Source organism: Amblyomma americanum, chromosome 8, assembly GCF_052857255.1.
Source record: "Amblyomma americanum isolate KBUSLIRL-KWMA chromosome 8, ASM5285725v1, whole genome shotgun sequence".
Lineage (NCBI taxonomy): Eukaryota > Metazoa > Arthropoda > Arachnida > Ixodida > Ixodidae > Amblyomma > Amblyomma americanum.
In genome coordinates this window covers 65,921,022-65,943,543 of record NC_135504.1, presented here as the reverse complement: position 1 = coordinate 65,943,543, position 22,522 = coordinate 65,921,022, and the positions used below count along the sequence as shown (strand labels likewise).

The 22,522-nt window shown below is 47.6% G+C and overlaps 1 protein-coding gene across 1 annotated transcript in view; it reads right to left on the bottom strand.

Annotated features, from left to right (window-relative positions):
- The window catches only part of snama (something that sticks like glue), a 109,284-nt gene extending 86,822 nt beyond the window's left edge, over positions 1-22,462 (bottom strand). The window contains 4 exon segments of the mRNA XM_077635043.1: positions 10,773-10,815; positions 11,948-12,035; positions 12,344-12,576; positions 22,163-22,462. Of these exon segments, the coding sequence (XP_077491169.1) occupies positions 10,773-10,815; positions 11,948-12,035; positions 12,344-12,509 (297 nt within the window). The 5' untranslated portion in view covers positions 12,510-12,576; positions 22,163-22,462.
- Between the last annotated feature and the right edge of the window lie 60 nt (positions 22,463-22,522).

The window sequence follows — 22,522 nt, the reverse complement described above, 5'->3', positions numbered from 1 at the left end:
TAAAAGGCATGCGCGTGCCGAGTTTTTCGAGAGCTGTGACTGGTTTTTAAATCACGTGGTGCGGATCAGGGATCGCCATTGGCCGCTGCGCACTTGCGTGTGGCGAAGCCTACTTGCTGGGTCCATTCTCTCTCCGAGCTGCGTAGCCAAACGACGTTCATTTTCCAAATTTATATTCGTTATGGATGAAGGCGGCAGTAGCAGGCGTAGTCACCGGCCAGTGAAGCATGCATCCAAGCATAAATTTAGAGGACGGCGACGAAAATCGACGGTGAAGACGCCCAACGGCAAGTGAACCCGCGGCCGCGAGGCCTAGCGACAGCGACGCCGTTTCAGGGGAGATGCGGGTCGAAAAACGCGGGTTTTTACGAAAATTATTGATTTTTTGTTTTTGCTTGTTTTGTCAAATTTAGTATCTCTATTTTTATGAAAATAAATATCAAAGCTGAATTTGAACGGGAAATGGGCTAAAATTGCGATTAAAGAGCACAAGGTGGATGTTAAAAGACCGAAAGTACGCTATTTTTGAGCGTCTCGCGGGCGGCACAGCATGGTTGCTCGCCGCTGCGGATCGCGTGAGGAGATCAGCCAAGCCGCATTCTCCCGATCACCACAGTTGCCGGGTTTCGGCAGTGCAAGAAATAATAAAAAAAAGCATGCCTTTGCCGCGTTTCTCGAGCGCTGCGACTGGGTTTTTAAATCACGTGGTACGATTCGGGGCCCGCCATTGGCCGCCGTGCGCGTACATGTGGCGAAGCCTCCTTGCTGGGTCCATGCTCCGTCGAGGGACGCTTCAGTGTGACGATCGTGAGCCAACTCAATCTTCGGTCATGGATGAAGCAGGATCGAGCAAGCGAAGTCATCGTGCTGTGAAACACCGTTCTATTCACAAATATCGAGGACGACTGCGAAAGTCGAAGGTGAAGGCTCGTCCAGCGACAACTCGATCCGCGGCGATTAGGCCTAGCGGCGTCGGACCCGACGCCAATCATCCTAGTGTTTCAGATGCCTCCGGGGAATTCGAAGCAGCAATAGAATATGTGAGTGCTTCAGAAAAGAAGATTGGATATTTCCAAGGTGAGGAAAGAGCCTGTGATGAGGCGTCATCTGTCCTTATTGATTTGACAGCGCTGAACATTCTCGTGAGCGGCGCGATTTGCCCAACATGCCAGCGTTCGGGACTTCGAGTCCGGGAGCCGGCCGCGAAGCGCAAAGGACTCGCTTCATTCCTTGAAGTACTCTGTGAGAACTGTGCGTGCCCACAAAGTGTTCTTTCCGCAACCTATACATCGCGGCGAGTTGTGACGTGCAGCGACGCCTCCAACAACGCAAGCCGGGACTATGACGGCGGGAGCTCGCGTGAAAGCGAGCCGTCAATGTCAAAGCTGCTGTGGCGGCCCGTTCAATAGGAATGGGATATGACCAGCTGGTACGCTTTACCGCAATTATTGGACTCCATAAGCCAATGCATCATAAATCTTTCGCTGCAATCAACAGGAAAGTATACGATGCTGCGATGAGTGCAGTCTCAGAGAACCTCGAAAAATCGCGGGCCATTACAAAGAGCGACGTCGGCGGGGATAATATTGCCGTGATGTTTGATGGCACATGGCAGAAACGCGGCCATAAAAGCCACAATGGCATTGGGACAGTTATTTCCCTGGATACTGGCCTTTGCTTGGACTTCGAGGTCCTTTCAAATTACTGCCTTGCATGCAGCCGGCACAGGGTCCTGCCAGATGAAGAGGAAGAAGTCTGGCAGGCTTTTCATGGCCCTGTGTGTGAGAAGAATGTTGACTGCTCGTCCAACGCTATGGAGACTGAAGCTGCAGTGCGTATATGGCAGAGAAGCCGCTCTTACGACACGCCACTGCATTTCAGGAAGTGCCTAAGCGACGGGGATTCGAAAGCCTATGCGGCAGTTGTAGAGGCCAATGCCTACAGTGGTGTCCCTATTGAAAAAGAAGATTGTACCAACCATGTGGCAAAGCGCCTCGGAACTGCTCTCCGCAAGCTAAAGGAACCCCTGCCAAGAGGGGAAAAACTAAAGGAGCCTGCAATCCTGAAGCTGCAGACCTACTATCAGGTTGCTATTACTAGCAACAGGGGCAGCGTCCAGGGAATGTACAGAGCAATTTGGGCCTCATATTTCCACTCATGCTCGTCCGATGGGGCTAGTAGCCATAAGTTCTGTCCTGAGGGAGCAGCATGCTGGTGCAAGCACCGGCGAGCCGAAGCGATGGGTGAGCGTGCACCAGCCCACACACCGCTACTGACCAAGGCCCAGGGAAAGGCGATCTTGCCCATCTACAAGAGGCTAACCGACGAGAAGTTGCTGGCCAGGTGCATCCAAGGCAAGACCCAAAATGCTTCCGAGTCCTTGAACAGCAAGATATGGCTTCTCTGCCCTAAAACAAGATTTGCCTCTCGGTATGTAGTGGAAACGGCCACTGCCTTGGCGGTACTCTGGTTCAACAGGGGGCACACCAGCTTTGACCGTGTCCTCGAAGAACTGGGCGTGCTTCCACCTGTAGGCCTGGTGGAGCTTGGCACATCCAGAGACACGACAAGGCAGGAAAAAATGTCCCTGAAGCTGACTGCGGAAGCGAGAGCAAATCGCCGCACCCTGAAAAAAAAAAAGCGCATGTCGAGGAGTCCACTCGCAAGGGCCGCGAGGGGGAGACGTATGCTGCAGGATGTTTCTAGTGGCAGTGGCTGCTTTAGGGACAACTTGCTTCCTTTGTGCCAAAGTTTGATTGAAATTGAAGCTCTCTTTTCTAAATAAACATGTAATTTTAACTTCAAATCCATTTTTCTCAAAATGCAATTTTGGGCAATTTTTTGAGTTTGCCCTTCTTGTTTTTGGTACTTCTGGTGATCGTATCAGAATGAAATTTTGCACACATTTTCTGTGAGATGTGAGGAGTGCCGTTATCTCAGTCAAATGTAAATACTGACCACATATTTACAAAAAAAAATTACTTTCCACATGGTGATGTCGTGAAAATGTACACTACCAGGTTGAAAATTTTTCACTTCATTCGCACATTCTATATGCACTTTGTAATTAGTTTTTGGCACTCTACAGTTTATATGGATCAAAATGAGCTATCGATTGTCTGTGAGCATGGAAGTTTAGTATGACAAAAACAGGGGGCATAAAAGTATACATTTTGCACATTGTTACTGAATAAAAAAAAAACTATGCAACTTACAATAAAACTAGTTGCAGATTTGAAACCAGCATAAAAAACTAAGTTAAAAGCCAGAATTTCATAGCTCTAAGTCAAATATTAATGAAAAAGTGTCTTTGAGTAGCATCTCCCCTTCATCCGGCGAGTTCGACGCGGCGTTGGAGTACGTCAGTGCATCGCAAAAGAAGATTGGACTCTTTGACGACAAAGAAAGAGTGCAAGATGAGGAGTCGTCTGTTATCACGGACCTGACGGCACTGAGCCTTCTTGCGCGCGGTGCGGTTTGTCCGACGTGCCGACGTTCGGAAATGCGCGTCTGCGAATCGGCCGCAAACGCAAAGGACTTGCGTCGTACCTTGAGCTACGCTGCGAGAACAGTGCGTGCCCCGAAAGTGTTCTCTCGGCGACGTACACATCGCGGCGAGTTTCTTCAGGCGGGAAGGCCAGCTCGAGTGTGGCAGGCGACGGACCGAGGGCAAGCAGAGCCTATGACAGCGGGAGCTCGCGCGATGCCTTCGCTGTCATTGTGAATGTCGATGTCGATGTTGTGGCAGCGCGCTCGGTGGGGCTGGGCTACGAGCAGTTAGTTCGATTTTCTGCACATGGCACAAACGAGGCCATAAAAGCCACAATGGAATTGGAACTGTTGTGTCCCTTGACACTGGACTTTGTTTGGACTTTGAAGTCCTGTCCAACTTCTGCCTAGCGTGCAGCAGACACAAGGCCCTGCCAAATGAAGACATTTGGCAAGCTTTTCATGGCCCTGTATGCGAACGAAATGTTGATTGTTCATCCCATGCGATGGAAGCTGAAGCTGCAGTGCGGATATGGCGAAGGAGCCAATCCTGCGACACACCATTGCAGTTTAAAAAATTCCTGAGTGATGGTGACTCGAAAGCCTACGCTGCTGTTGTCGAAGCAAATGTTTATGGTGGTGCCATTGAGAAAGAGGACTGCACCAATCATGTGGCGAAGCGCCTTGGGACTGCTCTTCGCAAGCTGAAAGAGCCACTCCCAAGAGGGGAGAAGCTGAAGGAACCTGCCATTCAGAGGTTGACTACTTATTATCAGGTGGCTATCACAAGCAACAGGGGCAGTGTGAAAGGAATGCAGCAGGCGATTTGGGCTTCCTACTTTCATTCTTGCTCATCAGATGGTGCGAGCAGCCATAAATATTGCCCAGATGGACCAGCATCCTGGTGCAAGCATAGGCGTGCCGAAGCCTTAGGTGAAGCTGCACCAGCCCACACACCCCTGCTCACAAAAGCCCAGGGGAAAGCTATACTTCCCATATATAAGAGGCTTACCGATGAGAAGCTGCTGGCCCGCTGTGTTCAGGGCAAAACTCAGAATGCAGCGGAGTCACTAAATAGCAAAATATGGCTTCTCTGTCCTAAAACACGGTTTGCTTCGAGGTTTGTGGTGGAGATGGCCACTGCTTTGGCAGTTCTCTGGTTCAACAGAGGGCATTCTAGTTTTGAGCGTGTACTGGAAGAGCTGGGCGTGCTTCCACCTCAAGATTTAGTTGGACTAGGCTCATCAAGAGACAGCATGCGCCAGAAAAAGATGTCTGCCAAACAGACAGCAGAGTCGAGAGCGCGTCGGTGCATGCTGAGAAATAAGTCTCGTGCCGACGACTCTGCGTGCAAGCGCCGTGAGGGAGAAACCTATGGTGCTGGCTCATTTTAGTGGCAGTGGCTGCTGAAGGAACAGTTTGACTCTTTTCTTGTGCAATTTTAATCACATTTCAGGCCTCCTTTTGTAAATAAACTCTAATTCTAACTTTCAAATTCGTTTCTCAAAATGCAATTTCTGGCACGTTTTTGACTTTGCCCACCTTGATTTTGGTACTTCTAGTGCTCGGATCTGGATGAAATTTTACCCACATTTTCTCTAAGGTGTGAGGAATACCGTTATCTTATTTAAATGTCAATATTATTTATATATATGTCACATATTTCAAGTAAACAGATATAGGGGTTGGGGTTACTGGAGACTTCCCAAGTACAAATTTTTCATGTGGATATGATATATTATGTGCTCTTCTTACTTAGTTTTTGGCATTCTATAGTGCATGTGGAAGAATATGAACCATGGGTGGTTCATAATTATGAAAGTTTAATGATGGAAAGAGGGGGGGGCAAAAAGGCGTATATTTTGCACTCTGTCATATCACAGAACAAAAACTATGAAACTTGCAATAAAACTAAATACAGTCGAACCTCGTTATAACGAACACTGATATAGCGAATTATCGGTTATAGCGAACTAATTACGAATTTTGGTTGGTCATGCTTCATTTCAGTGACATTTATTCTTTTATAACGAAACCGAAAACGCGAGATCCGCCGCGATATCGGCTGTAACGAAGAAATATTTGGTTTACACGAGGCTCAGAACTTGAAAGTAGCATAAAAAAAAACAAAAACCAAAATGAAAATCGAAGGCCGATACACAGCTGAATTTTTTTTTTTATCGTTTGAAAAAGTTTTGCCGTCTGGCACAAAAATCGCGTTTGGATGGTCGCGCCACCTGTGAACAGAGCGCGAAAACTCTGAAAGCTCATGACATGACAGAGGGCCGAAAGGCGGCGCCACTTGTCCAGCGGTAAAGAAAGGCAAGCGCAGCAACATTGGCAACTTTGAGGCCGGCGTTCTGACATCAGCACAGCGGCCAGTCTTGTTGTTGCAGCGCTCGAAATGGCATCGAAGAGGAAAGCGATCTCGCTCCAGACAAAGCTGCAGATACTGAGAGCTGTGGACAGTGGCCGCAAGAAAAAGGATATTGCTTCGGAATTCGGCGTTCCTCCAAGTACGTTATCCACCATTTTGGCCACTAGAAAGAAGATTGAGGGCAACACCGAGGACGCCATAAAAGCCGACCGTAAACGAGTTAGGCCTTGCCATCACCCGGACGTGGAAGCGGCTTTGCTTTCTTGGTTTAAAGATGTGAGGGCGCGAAATTTGCCGGTGTCGGGAGCACTTCTTCAACGGAAGGCCCACAGCCTGGCCTGCGTACTGGGGCATGACAGCGGTTGGCAAGCAGCGGTTGGCTGCAACGTTTCAAAGATAGGCACGAGATCGCGTGCCACACTTTGTCTGGCGAAGGGTCCGCTGTCGACATGGAGACATGTCAAACGTGGCTGGAGAATTTTCGTCCTCTGCTCCAGGAGTACGACGAGTGCGACGTATACAACGTCGACGAAACCGGCGTGTTTTTCAAGTTGTTGCCAGAGCGGTCACTGGCGATGAAGAACGAGACCTGCCATGGGGGCAAGAAAAACAAAGACCAGGTGACTGTCGTCGTTGCCGTGAACATGGACGGCTCCGACAAAAGACTGCTCACCGTCATCGGCAAGTCGGCACATCCGAGGTGCCTGAAAGGCGTCCGGAATTTGCAGGTTCAATACACGTCGAACAAAAAAGCGTGGATGACGACCAAGCTTTTCGAGGACTGGCTGAGAGCGTTCGACCAGGACATGGAGAGGCAGCACAGGAAGGTCCTGTTGCTTTTGGACCACTGTTCGGCGCATAAAGTTTCGATCGTGCTGAAGGCAGTTCGCTTGCAGTTTTTGCCACCGAACGCAACTTCTGCTTTGCAGCCTTTAGACAAAGGCATTATTCGTTCGCTTAAGTGCAATTATAGGAAGCGTTTGGTGACTCAACTGGTGTTTGACATCGATCGACATAGATCGACAACAATAAACATCAAGACAACACTCGAAATGTTGTACGGGTCGTGGAATGAGGTGAGGCAGTCGACAATAAGGAACTGTTTCGCGGATGCCGGTTTTGTTCTGCCTGCCGACGAAGAAGAAGTGCAGCCCGAAGACGAGGCAGAGCTGGACAGAACTTGGGATCGGCTGGCAGTCCCAGGCGTCGAATTCGACGATTTCGTTTCGGCCGATGAGAACTTGGCCGTGGCGCCCGAGCTGACGGATCAAGAAATTGTGGATCGCGTTTTGTTGCCCGAGGATGACAGCAGCAGCGACAGCGGTGAGAGTGAACGGGATGAACCAACGATGAGCAGTGCAGATGCCGCGGACATGGCCAGGAGGCTGAAAGGATATTTGGAATAACTCCCGACGACGAAAACTGCTGACGTAGAAAAGGCCCTCTTGAGCATGGACAATGTAGAAAACTTCATTCTGCGCAGCGCTGTGAAAAGCCACCAGACGAAGATAACATCTTTCTTCAAATGAAAGAATGCAAACCTGTTTGGCTGATCCCGGGCTGGCGTTGCATATGTCTCCTCGCCCAACGCCCCCTCTCCTCCTCTTCGTCTTCTCTCAAAGCTGCTTTGGCAGCTTTTTTTTTTCAACGGTCCCTCTCGGGGCCACCAATCGCACTTCGGCAGAGCACGCAGGCGCGATGGTTCCCGCTGTGTCTCACTCGAGTTCCTCTCTCTACACCAAGTCGCCTATGCGCAGACACATGGTGCAGTCGTTTCGCGCCACGCACTTTCACGTGCGCGGCGACGCAAGAACAGTCGTGTCAACCTTCCCATATTCCGGCCTATTTTGATTGAATGCCACAAGGAGACAGGTAAGGATTACCACGTTTGTAGTGGGTTCAAAGCCAAGTATATAATGCATTTTAGTGTCTAGAATATTTGCGCGAGCCAAATTACGAATTTGTCACAGCCGATATTTATGTCTACTGTTACAACGAATATCGGATATAACGAACTGATTTACGGTCCCGATGCTACTTCGTTATAACGAGGTTCGACTGTATATATTTGAAACCAGCATAAAAAACTCTATAAGGAGCCAGAGTTTCATTGCTCTAGCTTATGTATTTTAAAAAAGTGTCTTCGGGTAGCATCTCCCCTTAAGGTATGTCACCACCTTTGAAAAGGCGTTCTTTTTTGTAAAAATGACATTTTTTTCTTTTTTAGATTTAGAGAGTCCCCAAACATTCAAAAATATTTTGCAGCAAGAATCATGTTCGTATCTTATTTAGTTTAAAAGGCATAACTAACTTCGAACAGGTGGTGAACAGTTCCGAAACCGAAACTGATGTGTTTTGGTAACAGAAACTGATAACTCAGGGATAAACAACTGCGTTTATTGAAACTATATGTTTTAGTCTGATATGTAAAAGATTAAAGTGCCGCAGCAAGAATCTCTACTGCAAGGTAATAGGATTATTGATATGGAGATCCTATCTGTTTTTGCAAAACTGGCCTGCCCGGAATGCAAGAAGACGTAGCTCAGATCGGAAGAATGCTCGCAGCCTGGAATATCATGTGCATATGCTGTTCTTTGTGATGCTTGCGCATATGCGTATTCATTTCAATCGTCGAAAAAGGTTGGAAGTGCTATTGAGAACAACCTGCGTCTTGTCAACGCAATGCGTCAGCTGGGCAAGGGATATTCTGGAGCTGTAACGCTGACGAAACTGATGAACATGCCACCGCCGCAAATTTTGGGCAAAAGCAAAGATACTAGGGCAAGGGAACTACTGGAGGCATTTCATATAAGGAAGAGAGGCGTATATTGTGTTAGCGATAGGTCTGTGGAGATGGCATATCTTGAACGGTTCTGTTGATAGTGGTGTATGTGATCTGGTGTCTGCACGTGATCGGGGTTTTTTCCTTATATTTGCTGCACTACCGGTGAATAAAGTTAGATGAAGTTTAGCGCGAGTCCTGTGTGCCTCTATTCTTGTGTTCGTCTTGGTCGCGCTACAGTTCTTTTGTTACAGTATGTACCATCTAGCCCAACAAAAAGTTCTAAACCATACCAGGAATGAAAGGCAGCATGTTGATGATAAGAATTTAGCAAACCAAATGCAACCACAAGGAACACAGAGGCAGGAACATTTCCGGAGTGCCACTGTCTTTCAATACACAAGCGTGTCCAGCAGTACCAAAGAACCCCACACTTCAAAGAAATTGCTGTTGATAAACTGATACACCGTCAATGTGGTTTGGGATGTCGAGATCACTTTCGCGATAGGCACAGGTGCTCTACTGCAGAACATATCTACGCCTCATGCGATACACTCACAGGCATGTTTGAAACAGCTACACTGTAATCACTACCTTGAGGGGTCCTCCCAACCAATTTGGCCATCTGACTACAACAGACTCTCAGAGAGGTAATGAGTGAGTGCAACAAAAGGCCAGCACATACACCCCAGGAATGCCGCGAGGTGCAACACTGTTGTGAGCGGCTACCTCGTGTTAGCTTAGGCAGCGTTCCACACAATGTGTGGCGTTCATTACAGCCGACAGTACAGTACCTTCAGCACGCACTCCACTGCGAAAATCTTCCAAGTAACCAGGGTTTCAAACAAACCGACAGACCCTTATTCTGACGCCAGCACAATTGTACAGTAGAACCTCTGCGATATGAACCCGATTGATACGAATTTCGCGATGATACAAATTCGCGAAATTCCCCGGCCAGAGTGCATTTTCCAAGATGTGCGGAATTTTGGATGTTCCGAACTCTCTCCCTCGCCTCTAAGTATGAACGAATGTGCGAGCTGCGACCGCACCCTCGAGCACTAGGCGCTGCCCGCACATCGCCGACGTTGTGGTCGCCAATCGCGCATTATGCATGGTAAGTGGCTGTACAGCAGTGAATAAATCCCGTTAGACTTGAACAGATTTGTGTCAATGCATTTTTCATGCTTCCACATACGAATCTTGTTCGTTTTGATGACACACAATTTCGGACTATAGGAATTTTTTCGAGACCCCGAGATTTGTATCACAGAGATTCTACTGTATATGTAAACCATGTTTCATTACATTTTATGCATATAGAGCTCAACAGTTTCATACACACCTTCGCTTACAAATATGAGCCAGACTTAAAATTAACCGTGAAAGCAGCAAGAATGCCACAACCAGCACAGCCTGCAGGTCTCACTGCAACATGGTTCAAAACCAAAATGCAACATGGTTTAAAACCAAAAGGCGATAGTACAAGTGCTGGCCACAGGAGATACAGTCAGAGGCAGGAACCGAACCAAGTCACCCACTTTGCAAAACAAAGTACTAGAAACCATACAGTCCTACAGACCCGCTTAGTAACAGCAGTTGAAGGAACGCCCGACGCCTCAGAGAACCACAGCTCTCCTCAATGCGAAGACATTCAGTTACAACGCGTCATAGTTGGAGACATCAGATCCTTAAGGCATATGCGGGTCTGCAAAGCAATGAAACTGCCACCGCACCCTTAAGACGCTGTAAGAGGTAATCATTCCATCGTGCACATTAGGCGCACACAAAGCCACAAAAAATTGCCAGCACATGTAGAAACCTTGCAATTCATCCTGTCCGTCACCTAACTAAAAAAAATGCAACCTGCTTGCTCCTAGTGCGCAAGACTGCCTCTGCAAGCAAGGCAGGAGGATGTGGCGCTTCGCATAAAACAATGCTCCGTGGCGGTCGACATGGGGGCCTCCCTCTTGCTGCACTTGCCCCGTGCAACAAAGATGGCGGTGGCAGAGGCTAGGCATCATCGCAACACAGAAACACAGGGAGGAGAGAGGACACAAATCATCTGGAGAGTAGTAGTAGTAGAGGGGTTTTTTCATGTTTCCCCCTGAGTGGGCTACATACGTCCGGGACTGTGTGGTCGCCGTCACGGTTGCGCTCCCTGCTGCTGGAGGGGGCCGGACAGAGAGGAAGGGGTCACCGCGGCCACAGGTGAATCACGCCGAGACAGCAATGTGTTTGCCCAGATGGAAGGGTGGCGAGGTAGAAAAAAGAACAAAGAAAGCACAGTCAGTCAGAGATACACACTGGAGAACATCCAGTTGTCGGGACCTCTGAGCATAAGACCCTACTTTATGGCCATAGAGAGGACGTCACCCGACGCGTGTCCCAAGAGAGTGAAATTGTAAAATGCCATGGCAACCAGAGAACAGATGCTTGCACTCTGCGCAAGCCATTCACAGCATCATGCACCAAACGCAGATAGAAACTACATTGCTTGCTACATTATGGCCATTTATCTGCTGGTTGAATGTGCAAGTCAGAGAAACAGTTCATTTGCCTAAATCCAATGCTATTAACATTAGGAAACTCATCTTTGAGAAAGACTGCAAAGCACCACTGGTGGAAATGCCTACCCCTCCCCCTTTTAATGATATCGGGGAAGGACCACTAGCATTTTAACGAGTTAAATTGGCCATCACTCATGCCCCTCCAACCTCTAGACATCACATCATCAGCCTGACTGCACCCACTGCAGGACCAAGACCACTGCGGCCGACCTTAGTAACCAGAACCGACAACGCACTCCCTCACAAGAGCAGGATTTGGACACCCTGGTGCAGTACTTCGCCTTTATCACTAGACCAAATAACCCTCGGCCCTAAGTCCCCAGAGGCTGGGCAGCAACTGACCAAGGCGTCAGTCACACCTGTGACCAAAAATCTCTGGCTCCAGACTGGCCGACATCGGACACTGAGCCCCCAACTGCTAGTCACTGAACTTGAGCCTGGCTTCACGAAACTGCTGTCTGTCCATGGCTTTAAAACCAGCTCTCTAAAAAGGCCTGCGTTCAAATCGCTGAGGCAACAAGAAAAAAAAATTACTTATTTTTCACAGTACTACAAAAGGGACCATTTCAGGAAGCTTTCCCTTCAATGTACAGACTCAAGGATGCACTGAACATCCTGCACTTGTGGCAGACTCGAGAAGCAGAGCATTGATACTTTGCTCACTTAATGATCAATCTTTTGCCCAGTCACATCCCATGCAGGCACAGAGGGGTAGGGTGCCAAACTCACCAGTTCTTCCTGCCCGTTGTGGTGACGGGGACACGGGCAACAATGACCGATGTGTTCTTGGGGATCAGGAAGTCATCGGTCGTGTACACTGGAAAACGAAACCACTTTATAAATGCGCATTCATCACCAGACTGCCAGCATTAAGGCAAACAGGAAAGGAGGTACTGCAGACCACACACAAAGTGAGGCTCATCACATGTTTAGCAAGCATGGAAGATAGTGTCGGAGGGGCTTCATCCTCGCTACCGTCTCGGATTGAGGACTTCGCCTGGGAGAACTCACTCAATTTGCAATGAAGTTGATTCTCTCTCACTCCATTACGTACAAAAAGAAAGACCAAGCTTGATGTACCCATATTTCAAAAGGACCGAACTATATCGCAAAGGGACAGCCCACCTTCTTTCGTCTGGGCATTGGTGATCTGCAGGTCAAAGTCGGCCGCCTTGCCAATCTTCTTCTGCTGCAGGATGTTCTTCTTGAGCTCCCCCACAGAGATGTGGAGGCCATCGAAGGTCACCGTGTCAAAGTCCAGGCTGCTTTTGAACTTGTAGTGTACAGACATTGTTGCCGCTGTCCTCTAAGCCACCGGAAAGGAAGAGTTGCTGTCAACAGCACAGCAGAACGCCTGCCTGCAAGAGAAACAAGTGAAAATTCCACATGGTCGTGCATAAAGTGGTTCGATTAGCAACACTGCCAGAATTAAGGGCACGGCAAACATACTGCGATGTGGGTTTAAACTTTCTACAATGTCCCAATGACAAACAGGTTATCTTTACTAAAATCATGACATTAAAATGTAGAGGCGGCCAAAGAATGGAAGAAAGCCATAAACCATTCTCACTAACAGCAGCAATCTTGAGTGCACCTTTCCTGGTGGATCTCCACACAATCTGCCAGCAGCCACTACCAACGATCATGCAATCCACACAGATAGCAAATCGAGTCGTCTAGAAACGGCAAAAAAAAAAAAATTGCAACAACAAAACTTCGCAGCCATAAATAAGTCTTGCTGTCAAGAAACCTCAACCAGGGTCACAAGAAGCTAATGTATGAAATATTAATAAGATTTAAAGTTCAATGGAGCTCTATCGAGTTGATTTCAGCTGCATTTGTATGCCCAAGACTAAGGTTTCATACCCGACGAAGCCAATCTATAACTACCTTCAAGGGGCACTGAAACAATGTCCACTGAGGAAAAAAAAAAGCCGGAATACTGACATATCGCATGATCTATCACTGTCATGCAAAATCATTGTTTTTTGTTATCTCTCACACTGCAACTTGTCTATCCATGATCATGTCAATAGCAAGTGATTCAATTAATTACTGTCTGTCGTCAATTTAACCACGCACTAAGTATTTTTTTCACCAACCCATTAACAGAACGACGTATTGAACGGAAACTGTTCACGGTTTATGGGGTTTAACGTCCTAAAGCAGCTCAGGCTATAAGAGACGACGTAGTGAAGGGTTCAGGAAATTTCGACAACGTGGGGTTCTTTAAATTGCACGGACATCTCACAGCACACGAGCCTCTTAGAATTTCGCCTCCATTGAAATTCGACCGCCGCGGACAGGATCGAACCCGCGTCTTTCGGGTCAGCAGCCGAGCGCCATAACCACCGAGGCACCACAGCGGCTACTTTTGAATGGAAACATTTAAAGCACTAAATTATTTTAATTTCAAAAAATTCAATTGGTCAATCTCACCACTGCAAATTACAGTTATTAATGTATTACCCAACACCATTAAACTATCTCACCACTGCAAATTACAGTCATTAATGTATTACCCGACACCATTAAACTTCCACGTTCATCTATATGAGGTGCTGTTTTCGTGCAGACAAATTTTGCAGACACGTTTTACCAAAATAAGCCAATAATGCTTTCAGATTAAAAGTACAGACCAGCACCGCACCCACCCACAAATGTGACCTTGCCAATCCATGTCCCTCACCTCCCACCATAGCTAGATAATGCAGGAGTGTGGAAAGGGGGAGGCATCACGGTCTCTCACTGGCTGTGCACCGCAATTTGCTGCAGTTTTTGGCAAGTCCATGACAGACCTTTACTCCTGAAGTCAGACATCATGTACACAGCACGACATTGCGAGAGGTCTCTCGTGAAAGCCTGGCACGGCAGGTCGTTGTGAGGCACGAAAGCAGGAGTTTTTGAAGATTATCTGTAAATTATCGGCTCACTTCCGAGGACTTCTATGTGGCATGTGCACTGAGTGGCATTTACTCTACATAATGCACACATTTGATAGCCACTCTCTGAACCCTATAACTGTCCCGGAACAGGATTGGCCACTAATGTGACGTGGGTGCACCGTGTTAGCTTACGTCTTACGCATGTCGTTTTCACGGAAGGAGGAACTCCACGACTACACGGCCATTTTATCACCCGCGCTTTTCACAACCAGAGTGGAAATGTCGGACCGATGCCGAGTTAAGCAACAATCAACCACACTCCACCAGAACCCCACACTATCTCTTATCACCATTTTCCCACTACTTCCCCCAGTTGCTCTTTTGTGCCAAGGAACAAGGCAACTGCTCACTTGGTCCAATGTGGCTGATCTTTTTCAGAGGCTACCCAGAGGACAACCTTTTCCCACTTCTGTTCGTTTCTACAAAATGAAAGATTCCCTAAACTTCATTTAGGCAAATAGGAGCTAGCAAGCAAGTGCTCCGAACACAATATTCGAGACCAGCGCAGCACCACAGTGACCACACAAGGTCCCCAATTCTATGCAATTACTGGCCAAGAAAAATTGCGCTGTTAGATATATTGCTACATGGCAAACCGGCAACGCAAGTTATCCAGCACTGATATAAATTCCTGGATTGATGTTGACAACCCAAAATTGTTTAGCGAGTGCCAAAATGTTAATGCACAGTTTGATTTGTCTTGGTCTCCATGGCTGAAATCAGACTCTTAGCAAACACAGCCCATAGCAAAAACTAATCAACCACCAGTAGACGAGCAAAGCAAAAACGTAGCACCCGGAGCCAAACGTAACTTCGCTAGCCCATCAATGTGCAGTAGGTCTACTCTACTCCTTCGCAGAAAAATAACTTGCAATGGTAGGCAACATAAAAGGGTGCTCTAAATTTATCAACAGAGATGGGAAGAAGCCTAGCACTTGCCAAGTTCAGTAATTGCATTGTACTATATTACTGTAAACTCAAGAAGCCTTGATTGCATGTCTGCTATAAAGCCGTTTCATTCCTTCAAACGGATGCAACTTTTCCAAAGCCTGTAAAACTCACGGAAGCATCATACGATTTACAAAGCCTTCCCAAACAAAAAATGACTTAAAACTAATGTCACATTTTGAACATTCAATTCAAACTAAGGCAATGTTTCATACTAATACAATGCTGCTTGAAATGTTTCAGAAACCAGAATTGCTTATGAGCACTTAGGAACCAACTTTACTCCCAGCATTAACAGAGGCTGCACATTGATCACATAATTAATGGCAATCGGACCCTCAGATATGGCCACAACTTTTTGGACTTCTCACTGCAATTTGCAGACGTATACAAGTGGAGTATTTGAGAGATCCCCACCATTCTACATCAAAGCCAGCACTAGAAATGGTACGAAGTAACTGCACAGCGATGGAAAAAGCAGAGAGACGAGGAGAAAGATGCAAACACGAACACAGACGCTGATCAGTACTGGTGTTGTCCGTTCCTAGATTTTCCTCCGAGTACATCCACTTACCGCCTTTCAAAACTTGTGCAAACTATTTCTTACAAATCCACTCTGTGCAAATCCTTTATCTATTTTGCACTTGCTAGCTTTTTCTGGCAGCATTTAGTTTTTACAGCCCCATAGACCTCACAGTCTTGCTTTTATTAGTGGAGTAATAAAATTAATTTTTTTTGCGAAACATACAAACTGAAAAAGAAAACTGGTCCTGTGGAGACAAGAAAAAAAGACTGAAATAGAGCACGTCGTTCCAATCTTCAGCATTTATTTGATACAAATCAATGCGGCCCGGCAGAATTCATGCACACTCAGACATTTCATAATTCATGGCATACTGTTAACTTATCAGCACAGTCTCTGCTGTGCTTCAAGTTCGTTATGCATGAAAATAGGCAGTGCTGCATCAATGCACGTCATTACATTTGCTCTGTCATGTGGCATGTCTAATGGCTACTGACTAACATGTCATTGACATGTCATTTACAGTATCCAAGGGGCTCTCAAAAAGTTGGGGTATGCGTGGGATGTTAAAGTGCACCACTTCATGAATATCCTCCAGCAAAAATTTTACATGCGTTTCCAGAAAAGACCAGAAGCGGGCAGAGTCTAAGGGAACAAACGCGGGTTAATGACATCCTAGACGAAATAGAGGAAGAAATGGGCTTGGGCAGGGCATTACTGTGGAGGCAAGATAACCGCTGCTCCTTAAGGGTGACAGAGTTGGATTCCAAGAGAAGGCAAACATAACAGGGTGTGGCAGAAGGTTAGGTGGGCGGATGAGATTAAGAACGGTTAGAGAGACGTGGAAGAGGCCTTTGCTCTGCAGTGGGCGTAGTCAGGCTGACTATGTAGCAGCCTAGTTATCTATAGCCAAACTGAAATTCAGGATCTTTACTATTTTCCCTCTCCTGTAGTCACTTTATGCATGCTGAAAGGTCGGAGCTCCTACACCGGCCTCACTGCCTGCGCGTGTAGGAATTGCCCGAGGGACGAGCGTACCGGTCTTAGTAATAAAATAAGCAAATCTTCATGTACAGTTAATTACTCCCCACACAAGAATGAGAAGCATATATTTACTTCCCAGGCATTTAATGTCATTCGGTGTATTGAATGCCATTCGGTCTCTTCCGGTGCTGCACGGAAAAAAATAATGTCATTCGAAAATGATGGCAGTGACGATCAGTACAATTTAAAGAAATCAGCACGCATAAATTATGTTTGAAATTGCTACGTAGTGTTTCAAAAGCTGGCGAGAACATTTCTGTGCATTATAAGCCTAACTACTTCTGGCCATACTGCAGCACTTTAGCCGTCAAAAGCAAAGCAAAGTACAATGTCAACCACAAATCCCGTAACACTGTCTGTGCGCACGATGTCGTGATCTTGAACCGGAAAAGGTACGCGCACGACGCGACCTTAGCGCCCTCAGCGGCGGTGGCGGCGCGTGCTCAGACGCCAAACATGGCTCGCAGACGGTCGCGGAGACAGCTTTCTCGTCGTAGTCACGTTACTCAAATTGGCGGCCAGACGGCGCGGCGTTGTGTGCCGCTACCGCTGCCCATGCTGGCAATATATACTGATCGATAGCGGGTGCGGTCAGCGCCGTGATGCTCGCCCGCTTCCGTGACAGTCTTCAAAACTTCAGTAGCAGTACTTCACATGGCGCCACGATTCCAGGCAGGCAGCCACTTCGCCAAACAGAATGTAGCACTGCTAGAAAAACAGTTATAAGCTGCTGTCGTACAGTCTGACTGCAGTTAAATGTGATAAGGAGCATCAACCTTAGATCGAGTTCCGCGTGAGAGTCAGCCCGACGACGATTAGGATCGGGGTATATTGCTGTTGTAAGGCGTGGCAGTTCTGATTTTGAGCAATACGGCACGACCACGGTGTTGCAGCGGCCGAGCCAAACATTCAACAGTAAAGGGATGTCAACCAAACATTCTTCGAGCGCGCGCCGCCGCTGAGGGCGGTAAGGGCCGGGATACATTAGTGTTCCGTATATGCTCCCGCAGGGAGCAGAGTTGCGCGAAGGTCCGCCATTTTGTTCCAAGCTGTGCGGGAAAGCAGCTCCTTGAGCGCACAGGCGCTGGGATTACGATGGGGCTGGCGTTGCAGAGCAGTTCGCTTTTTTTTTTTGAAATGCTTACAAACGGCGCTCGATTGCGGGCATCCTTTTTTACTTTTACTGTCTCAGTGCTCAGGGATCGATGCTAAGCCCATCATACTTAGTTGAAAAAAAACATCGGAAAATAATCTGATTTTCCGAAAATATCATACAGCATGACAGAAAGATCGCAGAATGACAGCGATACATCGCAGTACGGACAATAATGGCGCAGAAATGCTTGGAAATGAAAAACCTGCACGAGTTGTGCGATGAAGAGAAGTGCGGTAATGCATGTCCCTGCAGAACCACATTGAAATACATTATTATATAGGGTTGCGACCGCCGATGTGGTACGAAGCTTGTGAAACCACGCTGCATAAGATGCGAATGCGGGCAGTCTAAAGCTATGCATTTTGCACGCAAGTAAATCTAACCCACCGAAGGCACAGATATCGCAAACTTGCGCGCTTAACTTTCACAAAATATACGTATCATTTGTCGCTCTGACTTCGAGCCCTCCATTGCATTTTTCTTATGCCATGGTCATCTTTTCAAGCCAAACAGATCACGTGCCGTACTTCTTTATTTTTCAAAAGTTAGAGAGGCCTGCCTTAGGTCACTGCAGCTTAATTGTGGTATACGAGCTTCCAACGATCTCGAAAAGCGATCTCGTGCTGGTGCTGTTATTTAATTGCTTGTTTTTCCCTAAGCGCTATTGCGTTTTCTCTTGACCTACTTGAATTATATGTACCTTCACTGCATTCTGAAATATCTTTGTTTTGGACTGCTCTATGCATTCACTCAAGGAAAAATAATTATCTGAATATCCAATTTTGCTTTTTCAAGTATTTCATGCTATTTTTGTTCCCCTCTCCTCCAGTGTTAGCATCCTTGTCAGTGGAACCTTAGGGGTATTCTTAACAAATAAAATAGTTAAAAAGTCTAAGCAAAGCATGTTGTCATGCTGAGAGACTGGCCTCCCACTTCTGTGTAGTAAACTAGGACTTGAACAAAATTTCACATATAGTTTAATTGCTTGTCAAACATTGCTTATGTCACAAAACAAACCATTTCTGCAAAATGTTGGAGGTGGCAGCAGAATAAGCAGACGGGCTGGCAGCGGCTGCACATAAGAAATGCTCTGTCACGTGCAGCCAGGTTAGGAACAGAACCTTTGTTCACATTTTCATTTGGAACTTTTAGCGTTGCAGGAAAAAAGAAGATAATTTGTTGATGGCAAACATGAGTTGCCGCTTGGAGTTTGAGCGTGCCTGCTGAACAATTTATAACTTATATTGAACTGTAATTTTTATCAGACTAGCACATAGCCAAATGATTGTTGCAACGCCGGAGGGAGGTATGAGACAATGGAGGTTATGTGGCTAAGCGAGTCATGCAAATACGGTAAAGTTGTGCCTTTTATTCTCTTATCTCGCATATTCGAGTTCCTTTCTGAGCTGCTTTCACGCATCCCATACGCAAAAGCCAGCGCAATCGCTGACTGACCGTCCGGACGGTACTGCGTAAAAAGCTTTGCCGCTTTCGGTACGGTTCTTGCAGTTTGGCGCACTGCACCCCGTCATAGTTGGAGGCTGCTGGCACTGCACACTATCAAAATATATACAACTGGAGCGCACGGAAAAGGCGGAAACACACCGCACCGGACGCGTCCGATCACAATGGCAGCCGAGAGGGTACTGGTGCTGGCGAGGAACCGGCGTTGCGCCTGGAAAGTCTGCTCTTCCACTTAAAAATGGAACAAACGTCTGCGGAATCACGTGACGGCCGTTTGGCGAATGGCGTCAAGAGCGGCGCGAGGAAAGCAGTCGCGCAACTCTGCTCCCTGCGGGAGCATATACAGGAACACTAGTGTTGAATTCCAATGGCAGATCGAGAGTGCTCCGCCGGATCACAAACGGAGGGCGTAGTTCAGGCGGAGATCACTCGCTCCCATTTTGCCGATGGAATGCATGCGCTCCCGCGGGGGCACTTCAGCGCAAGAATAGCTCCAAGTTCAGGCAACATGGCGGCGCCCTTCGAAGCGCGGCCTCTCGCTTCACCAGCGATTCGTTCCTGCCGCCACTCTGTCTCTCGCGTTCACGGCAAACAAAAGGCGCACGAAGCTTTCGGTTTGTGTGATGATGCCCGCACCACAAAATTCCAGTGATGAAACGCGCCAAATTTTCAGATTGCTTCCTTATTTACAGAGCTGCTAGGCTTAGAGAGTACGCGTCGTCTGACGTCAGAAAGCGCGGGAGGTTCAAACAAGGCAACGATTTTGGTCTAAAAAGCGGTCACAAAGAATTGACCGCGGGAAAGTAAAACGTCGCGCGGGGTTCCGGTCAAATCTGCGGATTTCGGCGGAGCAAATATAGCTGCTCCACGGAGCGATCCGGGATCGACGTCTGATCCCGATCTGCCATTGGAACAGACAACTCGCACTCCCATTTTGCCATTAGAATACGATTGCTCCCAACCGAGCAGGAAAACTTGATCCGGATCTGCCATTGGAATTCAACATAGGATACATGGAGCGTTTTCTGGGCGATTTTCGCCCGACGGCGCGCTTTTGACGCCCGGGCTCGAAAAAAACGCCCGCCGCCGCCCATCTGGCCCCGCCAGATATTGACGCACGGCGTCCGGCGAGACCGGAAGCGACAGCAAGCGAATAGCAGCGGAGAAAACCCGCTCTTCCGTTTTGGACGCCTGCGCCGCCGCCAACATGGCCGACGAACACTGCTGTGTCTATTGCACGGAAATGTTATCGTGAAAATAAACGCTTCACGAGACATGTAATGCCACTTTTTTTGGAGAACGCGACAGAATCTTGGATCGAAATGACCACTTTTCCTCCCTGAAGCGAAGGTGCCGAAGAAAATCGCAGCCGATGGTAGCCACGGCTGAGCGGGATCGAAAGGTACGCGACCGCATGCATTCGAGCAGGCAAAACCTTGTAGATATCTATGCACGCCTGCTGCAATCAGTACAGTGGTGTCTAAATGAACAATTTCGTTATTCTGACAGAGGAGTCAGCGTCGCTGCTCTCAAAGGGCTTTCCGCTCAATGGTATTTGCCACTTGTTGGTCACATTGCTTTCGCGCTGAGAGATACGCGGCGGCGGGCTGCCGCTTTTTCGCTCCATGCATCTCCGGCCGGGCGCCGCCACGACGTTTTCTGCGGCGCGAACATCGTCGGAAAAAACGTCGCATGTATCCCGGGCCTCCTAAGGTCGCGTCGTGTGCATACCTTTTCCGCTTCAAGATCACGACGTGGTGCGCACACACCGTCATCCCATAAATGTAAACAAACAAAATGGCTAACGCGGCGGCGTGTGGAAATGACTTCACAGTAAGGCCGCTGCCGGGAGCCAGAGCAACAGCTTCCAAGAGGTTCGCAATAAAATTGACATTAATTCAGTCCTCTGAATAAAAACTTGTTTCAGTCAATTATTTTGTTAACGTACGATATGCACTATTTTTCATATTGTTTATAGCTGTACTTGCAGAAGCAATTCAGCACTGCTGATCCCTAGTACATATAGAGTGAGGAGAGGCCTGAGCGATGGATTATATATTATTATCCCTAAAATTTGCATGCAACCATACTTCAACAGGGTGAGTTGTTGGGCTAGTTGGTGTTCGGATTTTACTTTGCGCTAACAATATGCCTGTAAAAACCATACTTCACTTTATACTCAAGTTGCGTTAACTGTATTTCTTGCTATATACAACACAGCCCCAAAGTGTGGCCAAATTGAAAGCCTATCCGTCAATATTAGCACTGGATGCGCAGTATTAGAGCTTCCGAGCAAACCGCTAGAGAGAAATGAACTGCTCCCACGAAAAAATACAATTTTAAATCGAAGGTTATGAAAACATCCTCGAAAGGAGGGGGCGAGACTATCTCGGAAGGCGAAAAAATACGGCCTGGGAAAGTCCCACGATGTTTTCCCTCGAATGCACGCCCAAAATACCCTGGCGCGCCCTAAAAGGGGCCGCACTTTGCAAGAGGTTGCGAGAACCTTCAATGCCCATGCAATTCAAAAAAAAAAAAAATCGGAGGCGGCGTAGGGAAGACAGAGAAAACTACCGTCTTTTTTTTTGAACGTGCCACCGACAAAAACTGTTCACAGCAGTGGACCGCCCATTAACTACGAGCATAGCAAGACGAATGTGTCTAGTAAACGGACAAAAGACGAGAAAAATGCATCCAAGTTTGTGCAACTATCGCGCACTTCCAAACAACTAGGCCTAAGCAGTCGCGCGGAGTTGGCCGCAAAAAATCACAGCGGGTATCGCAAAAGTCCCAGGAAAATAACCAGCAGGGCAACAAAGTTGAATTCTCGTCGAGTGAATGAAACACGAAAATTCAGCACTCACCGTCGCAGGCCTTTTCAACGCATGATGCCGTCAGCTACGGCAATCGCTGGTCCACGCACAGGAAGACGACGGCGTCCGGCTAAGCCTAACGCTCGTGCCCTCCTCGACACTATTTTTCTACGAGGAAACAAACGTCGAACCAGCGTTGCAGGAGGGCAGAACGAAGGTGCGCGTACCGGAAAAAGCCGTTGACCCGCACTAGGCAAATCGGTTACGCACACATCTCCTTCTACGCGCACAACGAAAATCGCCAATACGTCGAACCGTTCCGCCAGCCTTTATAGTCAAGCCGTCAGCACCAGTTGGTCAGCAGACACCGTCAGGCAGCCAAAACTACCGCAGCGCCGTTTGCGTCAACAA